Here is a 13,854-nt window from a genome sequence, read left to right as displayed (position 1 = left end):
TGTAGTCCCAGCTACTTGGGAGGCTGAGGCAAGAGAATTGCCTAAGCCCAGGAGCTGGAGGTTGCTATGAGCTGTGTGATGTCACAGCACTCTACCAAGGGCAATAAAGTGAGACTCTGTCTCTACAGAAAAAAAAATTCACTTCCGGTGGATTGTACATCTAAGTGTAAAAGGAAAAATAAGCTTCTAGAAGATAACATGGGAAATATCTTCAAGACCTTTGAGCAAGGCAAAAATTTCTTTTTTTTTTTTTTGAGACAGCCTCAAGCTGTCACCCTGGGTAGAGTGCCGTGGCATAGCTCACAGCAACCTCCAATTCCTGGGCTCAAGTGAGTCTCCTGCCTCCGCCTCCCAAGTAGCTGGGACCACAGACGCCTGCCACAACGCCTGGCTATTTGTTTTTTTATTTTTATTTTTTGGTTGCAGCCATCATTGTTGTTTGGCGGGCCCAGGCTGGAATTGAACCCACCACCTTAGGTGTATGTGGCTGCGCCTTAGCCACTTGAGCCACAGGCGCCGAGCTGTAAAAATTTCTTAATAGACACCAAAAGCACTACTATAAAGGAAACAACTGATGAACTGGAAGACATTAAAATCACAAATGCCTTTTCATCAAGGATGTCATTAACATAGCGAAAAAATAAGGAACAGCGTGGACAATACCTAGGCCTGACAGACTCATATCCAGAAGGCTGCTCACCTGTGTGTGCAGCATGGCACAATCCTTAGGAGTAAGTGGATGGCTTTTAATCGCTGATGACCAGTCTGGCGACAGGCCACACCCACCAGCCATTCCCAAATTTTTGCCAATGGGAGGTGAGGCACGACCCTTTCTTCTGACAACATCTGCTTCAAAATCTCGAATCCTGTTCAACAAGCACAAATATTTTAAAAATAAAGTATAACAAGTGTTTACATTAAGAATTATACATTTTTATAAACTGCTCAAGTTTTAAAGAATAGGATAAAATCACTGTGATCATTTACATTCTGGCAGAAATGAAGCCTTTTGTAAAAATAGCATAAGAGCAACATATTGCGTTCCTCCTTTTTATAAAATGCCCTGGCAGGCTCGGTGCCTGTAGCACAGTAGTTATGGCACCAGCCACACACAACAAGGGTGGCGGGTTTGGAACTGGCCCGCCAGGGCCAGCTAAACAACTGCAACAAAAAAATAGCCAGGCATTGTGGTGGGTACCTGTAGTCCCAGCTACTTGGGAGGCTGAGGCAAGAGAATCGCTTCAGCCCAAGAGTTTAAGGTTGCTGTGAACTGTGATGCCATAGCATTCTACTCAGGGCAACATAGTGAGACTCTGTCTCAAAAAAAAAAAAAAAAAAAAAAGCCTTGGTAAATTCTAAGAGAACGGCATCTTTTTCAGGCCCTGGCAGAACAGCTTATAGCTGGCTGTTCTAGTTTACAACCATCTGGGATGTCACATTCAAGAGTAAAGGATGTGGGGCTTGTGAGACAAGTTTGTGGAAGCCAAAGGGTAAAACACCTGCTTTGATTTTACCAATGACCAGAGGCACCATGGCAGGCAGATCACACGAATGCAAAGACCAGAGCACACACCTGTCTGGAAGCGCCCAAGGTGTCCAGCTGTCACAGTGAATTTGTAGCCCCATTCAGTGTTGCTCATGTCGGAGGTAAAGCGGTAGTACAGCGTATCTCCTAGACACACAACAATCAGAAACAGATCAAGAAGCTGGAGAACAAAGGTGTCTCTGATGAAATATATTAAATACATTTTAAAATTCTCTAATAATTTCCCTTCTTGATATTAAATTTAAACACTTCAAGTGAAGAGTTTATATAACCAAGTGTTTTTTTAGTACCTGGAAGTTCAAAGTCTTTCCATTTCTGTTGAGACCCACTGAAGTTGTGTCGATCCTGCTGAAAGTCACTACTGCTGGACATGGCTAATTCATCACAGCCTTCCTCTGTGTTGCACTGAGAATCAAATTTGATTGAGAGGTAGATGGCACCAGGAATGTGAACTTTGTCCTGGGGAGGAAAAGAGAACACTTGTATCATTATGGTGCACTGGCATTTCCTGTGGCCTGCCCCATGCCAAGTCCTGACTTTGGGGTATGAGAACGAGTAAGCAATAGTTCTATCTTCCAAGGGCCCACAGTGCAGGGGTGTGAGGAAGATGGGCATTGACTGCAAATATGGTGTGGGGGAGGCGAAAAAGCGCCTCTCAGAGGTGGTCAGGTGCCATGAAGAATGAACAGGACAGGAGGAGTCTGTCTGGGGAAAGAGGGGCAGGAGGCTGGGGGGAGTCAGGTGTGAGCACATGGGGTGCAACTCAGGCAAGGAAGCAGCACTGGAAAGGTCTTAGACATGTTCAGGGAACAGAGAAGAGCTTGGCATGTCTGGGGTAAAGGACATGCCATGTAGGCACATGCTTAGGAAGTAGTGATGGGTGAGACAAGACCCGGATCAGGTTGGCAGGGACAGATCCTGAAGACTTTGAGTACTAAAATTAAGGTGCTGAGACTGTTTGGACCACAGGGAAGCCCTGGAAAGCTTTGCAGCAACAGCAAGCCTTGGTCAGGCTTGTACCGTGGAAGCACCGCCTGGACACTGGAGTGGTGCAAGGCTGGGCTGGGGCCAGGCCAGAGCAAGCGGTCAGAAAGGAAACTCAGAGGAAGTGGGTGAGAGATATCATGGTCCTCTCTGGGGTGGAACTTGGTGGCTGACAAGATGTGTCTATATGGGGCTCACGGCCTGGGGATGAAGCCCAGGAACACAGAGAGAGAAGAGGCATGGAAGGAAGAGAGTTAAGGGTTCATATTTCTGCAGAAAAGAATCTCAGCTTGCTTTCTTTTTTTTTTTTGAGACAGAGCCTCAAGCTTGTCTCCCTGGGTAGAGTGCTGTGGCATCCCAGCTCACAGAAACCTCCAACTCCTGGGCTTAAGCGATTCTCCTGCCTCTGCCTTCCAAGTAGCCGGGACTACAGGTGCCTGCCACAGTGCCCAGCTATTTTTTGGTTGCAGCCATCATTGTTGTTTGGCGGCCCCGGGTTGGATTCAAACCCACTAGCTCCAGTGTATGTGGTGGCACCTTAGCTGCTTGAGCCACAGGTGCTGAGCTTTAGCTTTCTAATAATCAAGCTACTGTATTCCCAGCTACTTGGAAGGTGGAGGCAGGAGAATCGCTTGAGCCCAGGAGTTGGAGGTTGCTGTAAGAACTCTACCCAGGGTGACAAGCTTGGGGCTCTGTTTCAAAAAAAAAAATCTAATAACCAAGCTCCAAACTGGTTTCTGTCATTTACCAACAGGACTATAGTGAGCCTTCCATGCAGAAGCTGATGCCTGGACAACTCCAACATTTTTAAAAGAACTAAAGAAATGCACATGGCATTAAGTCAATGAGAATAATGGAGGCTACCCCACCCTGCCTCATCCAAACCTCCACCTTTCTCTGTCCAAATACAAAGTTAAGGATGGAAAAGATGAGGTTTTTCAGTTCTGGTAATTTTTAAACAGGGGCTGGAGTCTCCAAGGTATAGCCAGGTCACTGGGAGACAACTGGAACGTGATGGTAGAATTAAGACCTGAGACTCAACTACCTCGCCATGAAGCCAAAGAAGCTTGCTGTTGGAAAAGAACTCTCCCTGAGAGCCAGGCGGTCCATTTTTTTCTACTAAAACAAGAAAGGCCAGCAAAAGAGAAGACTTGGTTGTCAAGGAGGCGATGGCAGCTCAGGCTGAGGTGGCATGCCCTTGGTCAGGGCTTTCTAGGGAGGAGCTGCTGAGGTCTCCACTTCTCAGTAAGCCCTGCAGGGTCTGCCGACCCCAGGTCGTACCTCAAAGTTGGTGTTGTTGTTATACGGGTGTTTTGATTCCCTCACTTGCACCTCCATTCCTGACTCCTCCATGAACTGGCAGGCGGCCAGGGCCATGGTCCCCAGCATGTTCTCTCGGCAGCCCTGGAGCACCTTCTGCAGGATCTGGTGGGACACAAGGCGGGCAAGGTCAGTGCCTGGCAGTGGCTTTAGGAGGAAGAGAGAGTCTGCTCCAATATAACACCCTCCCAGAGGTGCTGGGATCATCCTGGGCCCAGAACAAGCCTCTGTGACCCTACCCGCAAGACCTACCCCACCAGCCACCTCTCTCTCCACCAGGCCCTTGCTGTCAGTCAGAATGCTGCAGTCCTTTCAGAAGGATCCTACTTCAAGGAGGTCCGAAAGAATTAACAGGACCAATCAGAGATGGCCCTGGTCCCTGGAGAGTTCCCAGTCGAACAGGTAGCTTGACTTATAGGTAAATAATTACAGTGCAATGTGGTCAATGCCTGGGTGAGTGCAGAGCTGAGAGCTCCAGGGGGGCAGGTGTCAGGGGAGGCCATGTCTGGGGGAGAGATCAGTAGGGGCACAATGGGTCCCTTCTGCTCCTTCTAAAAGATAAATATATCCACAGCAAATCTGCCAGCACCTCCAGGGCTGTGAGGCTGACTGCGCAAGGACCTCAGGGATCTAGAAACTAGTGCTCTTAGATGGGTAAAGGCTTAGAGGAAAAATTAACTTCATGAACTGCATGTGTGTGTGAGGGTGGAAGGCAGGTTGAAGGAGGAAGTACTGAATGGGCCTCAAGATTCTATACTTGGGGCTGGGTGCAGAGGCTCACATCTGTAATCCTAGCATTCTGGGAGGCCAAGGCAGGAGGATCACTTGAGCTCAGGAGTTCAAGACCAGCCTGAGCAAGAGCTATTTTTATTTCTAAAATAGAAAAACTAGCCAGGCATCACAGTGGCTGCGGGTAGTTCCACCTACTTAGGAGTATGAGGCAAGAGGATCTCCTGATCCCAAGGGTTTGAGGTTGCTGTGAGCTCTGATGATACCACAGCACTCTACCCAGGGTAACAGAATGGGAGTCTAAAAAAAAAAAAAAAAAAAAAAATTCCGTACTTGGAAAGTGGGAAGATTGTGACTTCTGGCTCAGTTAGAAAACATACCCAGGGCTCCTAAGCTTGATACTATGATATTTTCTGTTGCAACAGGTCCTCTGCTTCTAAGCAGCAGGAGGAAGAAGAGAAGTTTCTAGCCCTATGGAAGGTTTGCTAAGCCAACAATATTTTAAAAGAACAAATTAAAGACTTAATTTCAAACACTCTCTCTGAACATCAAGTCTGTGCCAAGATGTGAGCTCAGCTCTGGGCCAATCCTTGGGAGAGGAAGCAGTGGCCCTGCCTCTGCTGCATTCACACCTGTCAGGGAGCTGCACCGCTGCACAAGATAGCCTCACTCCAGGGAACGCGCACTAGAGGCAGCTGTTCAAACACCCTGGGGTCATAAGAGAAGCCTGGTCTACTTAACTACCTTCTCCCACTGGTGCTTCTCTTCCAGCTGCATGAACATATCCAAAATATAGGTCATATGGGCAGGACCACTGAGTTCCAGGATGTCCTCACTCACGGGCACACGCCCGGGCCACTCCGCGAGCAGGGCTGCGAGCACATGGCGGGCGTACAGCACAGAGGTGGCCTCGTTCACGCGGAAGAGGTAGTCCCGGATGGCTCTTTTACTCTTGCAGTTCAGCTCCTTGTGCAGAAGGGCGGCGCTCTTGCTACGGCGCTGCTTGGCATAGCTCTGCTGCAGCTCACTCTCTGTGCTGGATATCAGTTTCTGGGTCACTGGGTTCGCTTCTGCAGTGGCTTGTTCACAGTGTGCAGGCCGAGACTGCAAACCCAAGACCACCATTACAAAGGCCTGGCCTTCTTACATGGGGGCTGGGGGGCAGGGGTGAGTGGGAGTACAGACACTTTGGTCCAAGATGGGAGGCATACCAAGCACGGCAAGATAATCATGTCTGTGTCCACAGCTTTGGCAATCTGCTCTTCTACCTTCAGACTCTTACTGGGCTGCCATCTCTGAGCCAGGGACCGTATCCTTTCATCTGTGGTGAGCTCATCTCCATCAAACCTAAAGAAAAGCAGCACAAAATTGGGCACCAAATGTGTAGAAAGCCAAGAGTTTAACCTGTGACTAAACTTGACAGACATGTTGATTAGTTTGTTGTTGTTACACAATTACATTATCACGTTCTATATTTTACAAACTGAATTCAAGACTCATTCACACACATGGATATGCCCATACATCCTTGTGGCAGTAGTTGCAAACTGTTCACCAGAATCCATTCTCCTTTTCTTTCTTTTAGAAACAAAGTTTGTAATTTTAGCAAGAGATGGAGTTACCTCGCTAGAGGTGACTACTTGATGGTGTCCCTAGCCCCATCAGCATCTAGATGTAGCAATGCGACCTGGTTCTTGCTGATGGCAGGTGAGTGAGGATGTCACTTCTTTCCCTACCGTTCCTTTTTGTCTGCGATGGAATCCAGAGGTGGTGTGAGTGAGTGAGCTTTCACTGCACAAATGAGAAACACCCCTGTGATTGCTGGGCCACTGTGGAGCAGAAATGCCCATCCACCCTGGACTGCTACCTACTCTGGACTGTGTGTGAGAGAAAAATAAATTCTGTCTGCCTTAATCCATCATATTTCATATTTTTTCATTAAAGCAACTTAGACTATTCTAAATAATGGAACCTGCTTCATCTCACTAAGGATTTGAGACAACATGTAAGAAGTACATATGGAAAAATATAAACATGGAAGAAAAAGAAAATATAAACATGAAAGAAAGGCTCAGCACCTGTAGGTTAGCAGCTAGAGTGCTGGCCACATCCACTGCAGCTGGCAGGTTTGAACCCAGCCCAGGCCTGCCAAACAACGACAACTACAACCAAAAAATAGCTGGGTGTAATGGCGGGTGCCTGTAATCCCAGCTACTTGAGAGACTGAGGCAAGAGAATTGCTTGAGCTCAAGAGTTTGAGGTTGCTGTGAGCTGCGATGCCACAGCACTCTACTGAGGGCAACATAGTGAGACTCTGTCTCAAAATAAATAAGTAAATAAAATATAATAAAAATTAAATGAGAATTTACTATAAATTAGAATAAGAAATCAAAACCAGATTGGGTAGGGGGGATGCAGGAGGAGATCAGACTGTAGGTGTGTAAAGTTCTATACAAACTAAACTAAAGTGCTTTAGTGCTGAACTAGCTCTAAACTTCCTGGCCAAGAGAAAGGGAAAATTGTTAATCATCCTTTAGGGCCACGGTTTTCAACCTGTGGGTTGTGACCCACAGGTACCATATTAAAGGGCTGTAGCATTAGGAAGGTTGAGAACCACTGCTTTAGGGAGAAAAAAAAAAAGAAAATAATTTACACTGGTGAAAAACAAAAACATAACCAAAACGCCTTGAGCAGAAGCTTTTGCTCTGTGCTGTTTGCTCTCTGGATTACACACCTTGGCGCCTGCCTCAGTGTCTGCATCTGTAAAACAAGTTTACTCTCAGGGGCCAGCTACAAATGTAAAGTTTTTACAGAAGAACCTATGGCACACTTGGAAGACAACCCACATGGTGTAGCCCAGGTTACCTTCCATATCACTTTACAGAGGGGCCTGTCAGGGTTTGATTCAGATGCTGCTAACAGGAGGTACAGGTCCACTTGTTCACTCTCTTGCCACATTCAGCAGCATTTAAATGTCCCTTACCTCTTCTGAACCTCCAGGAAGAAAGAATCAGTCCTTTTCATCTGCAGTTCGAATATGGCCCGGAGAATGTGCAAAGGAGCATTGAGAGCATCATGAGCCATCTGGAGGCACAGGGAGGAAGCAGAGGAGAAACAATTAAAAGTGCTTCAACATCATCAATAAGCTGGACTCCAAAGTGATAAGACAATATTTCAAAAGCCACCCACAGGTTATAATTGAAGAACATTTTATGAGTACTTTAACATTGCTTGCTTCTCTGTAATCATCTCATGTTCAAATTTGACAATCAGGACATACTTGGGCACTGTATTTTCTTTTCTTTAACAGTACCTGCTTTTCTGACACCCTATTCCACATTCTGTTTACTCTTCTTCTAGTTACAATAGTTTTTTCCTTTTTAAAAATTATTTTAATTTTTATATATGTATTTATTTACTTAGAGACAGAGTTTCAAGCTGTCACCCTGGGTGGAGTGCCATGGCGTCATCATAGCTCACAGCAACTTCCAACTCTTGGGCTCAAGAGATCCTTTTGCCTCAGTTTTTCTATTTTTAGTAGAAATAGAGTCAGGCTGGCCTTGAACTCATGAGCTCAAGCAATCTGCTCGCCTTGGCCTCCCAGAATGCTAGGATTATAGATGCGAGCCACCGCGTCCAGCCTATTTTATTAAATTTTTAGAAAGGGTCTTGCTCTGTTGCCTAGGTTGGAGTGCAGTGGTATAAAGTCCAAGCCCTCAACCTTTTCATATCATTCTGAGGAAGAATGGATTATCTAGAGAAGGTAAGATATTTCTGAGAAATTATAAGGCAGGTACCATGACCATCAGTTGAAAGCTCATGGATGGGCCTTGGAGCATTAGTAAACCTTAGAAATTTATGCAAAATTTTAAACAAATACTTGAATGTGTATTGTACAGGAGAGTGGTTCTTTTGAGTCTATGACTCAAAAATGTTAAGAACTATTACTTTGGGGCTTTACTGTTCTTCTAGATGAATTTGTTTAGAAAGTAAATTCTCAAGACATCAGGTTGAAGCATTTTCATGTTTAGGCTAAAACATGGCCCAAGCCAAAGACAATCCATTCCCCAGAACCTCTTGCCCAATCTGTAAGATGACCCAAGAACACACCAGGAAACATATTCTGGTGGGCTCATCCAGGCCCTCAAGTGGGTCTAGCTTTTTCCGCTCCAGGTTATCAGGACTGCTGACTGGCCGGTCCACCTCTTCCCCTGAGTCTCCTTGCTCATCCAGCTTGAGATCTCTGTGCTCTGCCCAAGTGTTGATCTCCTTTTTTGAGGAATACAGCATAATGGACAAAATCTACAAAGAGAGAAAATCAGGCAGGGTAGAATGTGAGCATTTACTGGGTGAGAAGGTTGCACAGTTCTTTAGCCATGTAAGGGAAGAAAATATTTGAAATCAGAATTCCCTTAAACAATGTGAAATTAGTAAAGAAACATGAGAATATGTTCAATTATACTTTATATTCAAATAAATGCTAACCAGACACTAAGAGGACCTTTGTGTTATTAACTTTTCCACTGACGGTGTAAACTGCTATCATCCTCTTTAGAACTTGTTTTGGCAAAATGTAAAGAGCTATAAAAATCTTTCCATGTTTTGACCCAGTAACTCATCTGTTAAAAATAATATAATGTATAAAAATTATATTCACAATATGGTCAATGAAGCATTATAGTGGCAAAAAACCTGAAAGCCACCTTTGTGTACATATATCAATATGAAGCCATCAAAAAATGGTAGTTATGGGGCCCAGGCACAGTGGCTTACACCTGTAGCCACTGTACATATATCAATATGAAGCCATCAAAAAATGGTAGTTATGGGGCCCAGGCACAGTGGCTCACACCTGTAGCCACTGGGAGGCTAAGACAGGTTGGACCACTTGGGCCCAGGAGTTCAAGACCAGCCTGAGCAAAAAGGGGATTCCCATCTCTTAAAAAAAAAAAAAAAAAAAAAGTAGTTACTAAAACTATACAGAAACAGAAAAATGCCCATCTTGTGGCCTTAATTTATTTGAATATTATGCTCATCATGTAACCTAAATTTATATATGTACAACAGAAGCATATAAAAGAAAACTAGGGCCAGGCGTGGTGGCTCATGCCTGTAATCTTACCATTCTAGGAGGCCAAGGTAGGTGAATTGCTTGAGCTCATGGGTTTGAGACCAGCCTGAGCCAGAGTGAAACCTCATCTCTAGAAATAGCCAGGTGTTGTGGTGAGTGCCGAAAGTCCCAGTACTTGGGAGGCTGAGGCAAGAGAATCACTTGAGCCCAGGAGTTTGAGGTTGCTGTGAGCTACAACGCCTTAGCATTCTACTGAGGCATCAAAGTGAGACTTTGTCTCCAAAAAAAAGAAAGAAATACACAAAATGCTAATAGTAACTGTGTTTGGTAGTAAAATAGGGAGTTTTTCTTTCTTTTATTATTTTTTAGTTTTCTGCAATATGATTTTATTTATTTTTTTTGCAATATGATTTTAAATAAATTTTAATCTAAAATATCATGTAAGAATAAAAGAGTTCATGCAGTCTTCCAGTTATTCATTAACTTATTTTAGCATATCTTCCTTAAACCCTACCAGATCCTCTTTGAGGAGCTGAGGGCTGTTTCTTCAAGTCCCAGTTCTGGGGTACTGAGAGTGGCTGCTCACCACTCCCAGGCTGCAGCAGTCTTTCCTAGGCCACAGTACTTCTGCTAAGAAAGATCTCAGGTCTAGGGTGGGTGGGTGGAGGATAGTAATAAAATTAAAATTATCAAGTAAAATCTTCACATAAGTTTAAAATAAACTTATGTGAAGATAAATTTAGAAGCTGAATTTAGCCCAAAAGAACTTTGAAGGGACATAATTCAAGTGTTCACTTTATTACCATGATATAATGGCCAAGCATGTGTTTCCATAAAACACTTCTCTACCAATGTTCTTTGAATAAACATCAAATTTATTTTCCCTGACAGGAGAAGACAGGTGTCATACTCTCTATTTTCAAAAGGGAAAAGAAAATCAAGGGGCAGTTTTAAACACTGTATAAAGTGAGTGCACAGGGCAGGACCAGCTGGAACTAGCCGATGCTTCCAGCACCCAGGCCAGTAAATCTGCCTCAGGCAGCAGGAGCAGGAGCCACCCTTGTCTTTTACCTCCAGGTCCCGCAGAAGCCATGTTTTACTGAAGCCGGTCCCTTTGCTACACTTTTTCACCAGCAACTTGAGCAAATCAGTCTGAAGGAAGGTAGCATGGGTCTCTTCAAAACTGTGAGCCTGCCAAGCAAAAAAAGAATGATATGTGACTACCTCAGAGTGAAGGGGAGGTCAGCTGGAGAGAAGCAAGCCTTTCTCAGAGCCCAGGCTTGGCCGGTAGCCCACCCTGACCCAGTGAAAATCCCAGAGTCAGCAGGAGAATGAAATACCAAACCTTAGCCATAACCTCTGTCTGGTCATTCACTCTTTAATTCCTTCACTCAACAAGTATTTTTGGAAGCCTATTTTATGTTACTCCCTATTCTCTACCTTCCAAAACTTCCCAATGTCCTGTAAAGTCCAAGACCCTCATCATGGCTGATGAAGTTCTACAATGCTCTCTTTCTGCTTCTCTGGCCTCACCCCACTCTTTGCTCTATCCTAAAGCCCTGAAGGTTTTGTTCTTTCTGCTCACTGACAACCATGCCTTCTCCACTTTGGGGGACCAGAGCTTACTATTCTCTCTGCATGAATCACTCTGCAGTGATCCCAAGACTGACTCCTTATCTATCACTTCAAATTTCACCTCTTCAGAAAGACCTTTTCTGACTCATGGCAGTTTCCTTACAGGCTCTCTGTTGTCTGTTTGTCTGTTAGATTACAAGGTGCATGAAAGCAAGGATCTTCTTTCTAGTTCACCACTGTATATACTCAGTTCCATGTGACCACTGGTGCTCCATAAATGTTTACTGTATGAAGGATTTAAAGGCAGAAATGATCCTTATCCTCAAGGAATTTATTTTTCCTTTCCCAGTATAAGATAAACAACTGAAATAAGAGTATGCTGTGATAAATGCCATGAACTAAAGACGCAGAAGAGGAATGGAGTCTTCAACGCCATTCAACACAAACTCTCAGGGATAGACCAGAGCTGAAATGCTACCTTTCAACACAAACTCTCAGGGATAGACCAGAGCTGAAATGCTACCTAGTCTAGTGTCCTGTGGTGCTTGAGACCCTCCATGACTTCCCTACCAGTGCTGTCACCAAGCACCCTTCAAAGCCAAGGAACTCACAAACTTCACCTGTGCTCCTTCCCAACAGACAGCTCTGTTGGGAAGATGTCATAAAAGTGAACTGAAAGGCACCTCCTTAGAAGATCCTTCCTCCCAATCAATGCCTTTGAACATCGGAAGAAGTTCCCCAAGTCAAGGTGTTTCATCTCTATGCCAAATATCACCCTACTCTTTATCTTGTCTACCTCTTCCCATCCTAACTGCCAAACCTATTACTCAAAGATCCCATGGAATGCCAGACCCCTTTATTCTTCCTTTCATCTCCTACAATGAAACAAATGAGCTGTTATTCAGAGAAGGAAGTGAGGACCAGATGCACCAGCAAATGGAAGAAGCTCATCATTACCTTTAGTGTCTTATATAATCCTTTGAGGGCCAGGGACAGGACCCAAGTTGCTTCTACTGCCTCAGGACAATGGCTGTCCATGCTGGTTTGCAGAAGGTGACTGGCAATAAAGGCAAAGTGCTGGGAATATTGGCTGAGCTGGGCCTGAGAATCACCATATTCTTGTCCTCCACCCTTCTGGACAAGTTGGTAGTCCTTCACTGAAGAATGACATCAGGCAGGAAGAGAAAAAGCACAAAAAGTACAGTTAATGCTTCCTGCAGCTAAGTTTCTTCCATAGCAGTATGTCTTACTAAAGTAAGAACTGCAGAAACACAAAATTCCCAGGCTCAATCTTAGACATTAAGATCAGCTTGTCTATGGCCACCAATCCACTAAGCAACTGTGAGGACAATTCATATTTCTACTACTAAATATGAGAAGATCTCCAAAGGTGTTAACAAAGTTCTCAAAAGTGGTATATGTGACTTTGGGAGGCTGAGGTAGGAGGATCACTTGAGGCCAGAAATTTGAGACTAGGTGAGACCGTGTCTCTACCAAATATAAAAATATTTAGTTAGTGTGGTGGCACATGCCTGTAGTCCTAGCTACTTGTGAGGATGAGGAAGAAGGATTACTTGAGCCCAGAAGTTTGAGGCTGCTTTAGGCTATGATCACACCACTGCTCTCAAGCCTGAGCAACACAGTGAGACTCTGTCTTTGGAAAAAAAAGAAACTGTACAAGGTCTTGATAGTTAAGTTCATGGACTCATCCTAGAAAAAGCAAGTGTGTGTCTCATTGCTGAATACTATGGTCATCAGATGCCCAAGGGGAGTACTTCGAAGGTGACCACAGTGATGTGCAGCAGTGAGGTAGGGAGCACTTTTTCTAGGATGAGTTCACGAACTTAACTGTTAGACTTTGTACGACAACATCTCCAAAGGCCATTCCAGAAAAAGAGTTCCAAAATTGCTTTGAAGGGTGGACTAGGTACTGGATTGTGGATGGTCTGGTGGACTAGGTGCATAATTTCCCAAGGGGAGTATGTCGAAGGGGACCACTGTGATATTCAGCAATGAGGTACGCAGCACTTCTAGGATGAGTTCCCAAACTTAACTGAGCTTCACAAACACGTGATATTTCTACTTCCAAACAAGATGTAGTAAGAGGGATTGGATTTATTCTTCTACCTTAACCAGAACACCAAAAATAAAAATACGAAATAATGGTTTGCAGATATGGGGCAATAGGTAGTAACAGGCCTATGATCTCTGAGAGAAGAGACACGAATCCGGTCAGCTATCTAGTAACACCAACTATCTGGAGACAATTTTTCGGCTATGGAGCAGGGAGCAGAAATCTAAGCAGAGTCTAGTAGCCTCAATGAATTGAAGAGGCAGACATAAGAGTTCAAGGAAATCAAGGCAGCTAGAGAATTTACTTGGCAGAATATCACAGAGAAGGGAGATGCATGGGGAGAGAGAGGTGGGTAGGGAGAGATCCACAGACGGTTCCTCATGAGCTGTTGCCTGAGTATTGATTTGCACATATGTGAGAAGAAACTATTTAGGACAGGAGAAAGAATGTCAAACAGCAGCAGGCAGAACAATTCCTGGAATTCACAGAGCTGGGAATATTTTATCTTCCTGCCAGTGAAAGTGGAAGTGTCCTGGTTGTAGTGGGGTGGGGATA

General features: G+C 44.6%; 1 protein-coding gene across 1 annotated transcript in view; it reads right to left on the bottom strand.

Annotated features, from left to right (window-relative positions):
- ZZEF1 (zinc finger ZZ-type and EF-hand domain containing 1) overlaps positions 1-13,854 on the bottom strand; it is a 148,937-nt gene that overhangs the window by 10,474 nt on the left and 124,609 nt on the right. The window contains exons 43-52 of the mRNA XM_012810946.2: positions 12,183-12,382; positions 10,722-10,841; positions 8,690-8,881; positions 7,563-7,663; positions 5,791-5,926; positions 5,324-5,683; positions 3,812-3,955; positions 1,837-2,005; positions 1,574-1,672; positions 701-866 (exon numbers count right to left, since the gene is read on the bottom strand). Of these exons, the coding sequence (XP_012666400.1) occupies positions 701-866; positions 1,574-1,672; positions 1,837-2,005; positions 3,812-3,955; positions 5,324-5,683; positions 5,791-5,926; positions 7,563-7,663; positions 8,690-8,881; positions 10,722-10,841; positions 12,183-12,382 (1,687 nt within the window). The remainder of the gene's footprint in view (positions 1-700; positions 867-1,573; positions 1,673-1,836; positions 2,006-3,811; positions 3,956-5,323; positions 5,684-5,790; positions 5,927-7,562; positions 7,664-8,689; positions 8,882-10,721; positions 10,842-12,182; positions 12,383-13,854) is intronic.

Source organism: Otolemur garnettii, unplaced genomic scaffold (assembly GCF_000181295.1).
Source record: "Otolemur garnettii isolate 467f Iridium unplaced genomic scaffold, OtoGar3 scaffold00145, whole genome shotgun sequence".
Taxonomy (NCBI): Eukaryota; Metazoa; Chordata; class Mammalia; order Primates; family Galagidae; genus Otolemur; species Otolemur garnettii.
This window is presented reverse-complemented; position numbering and strand designations above follow the sequence as displayed.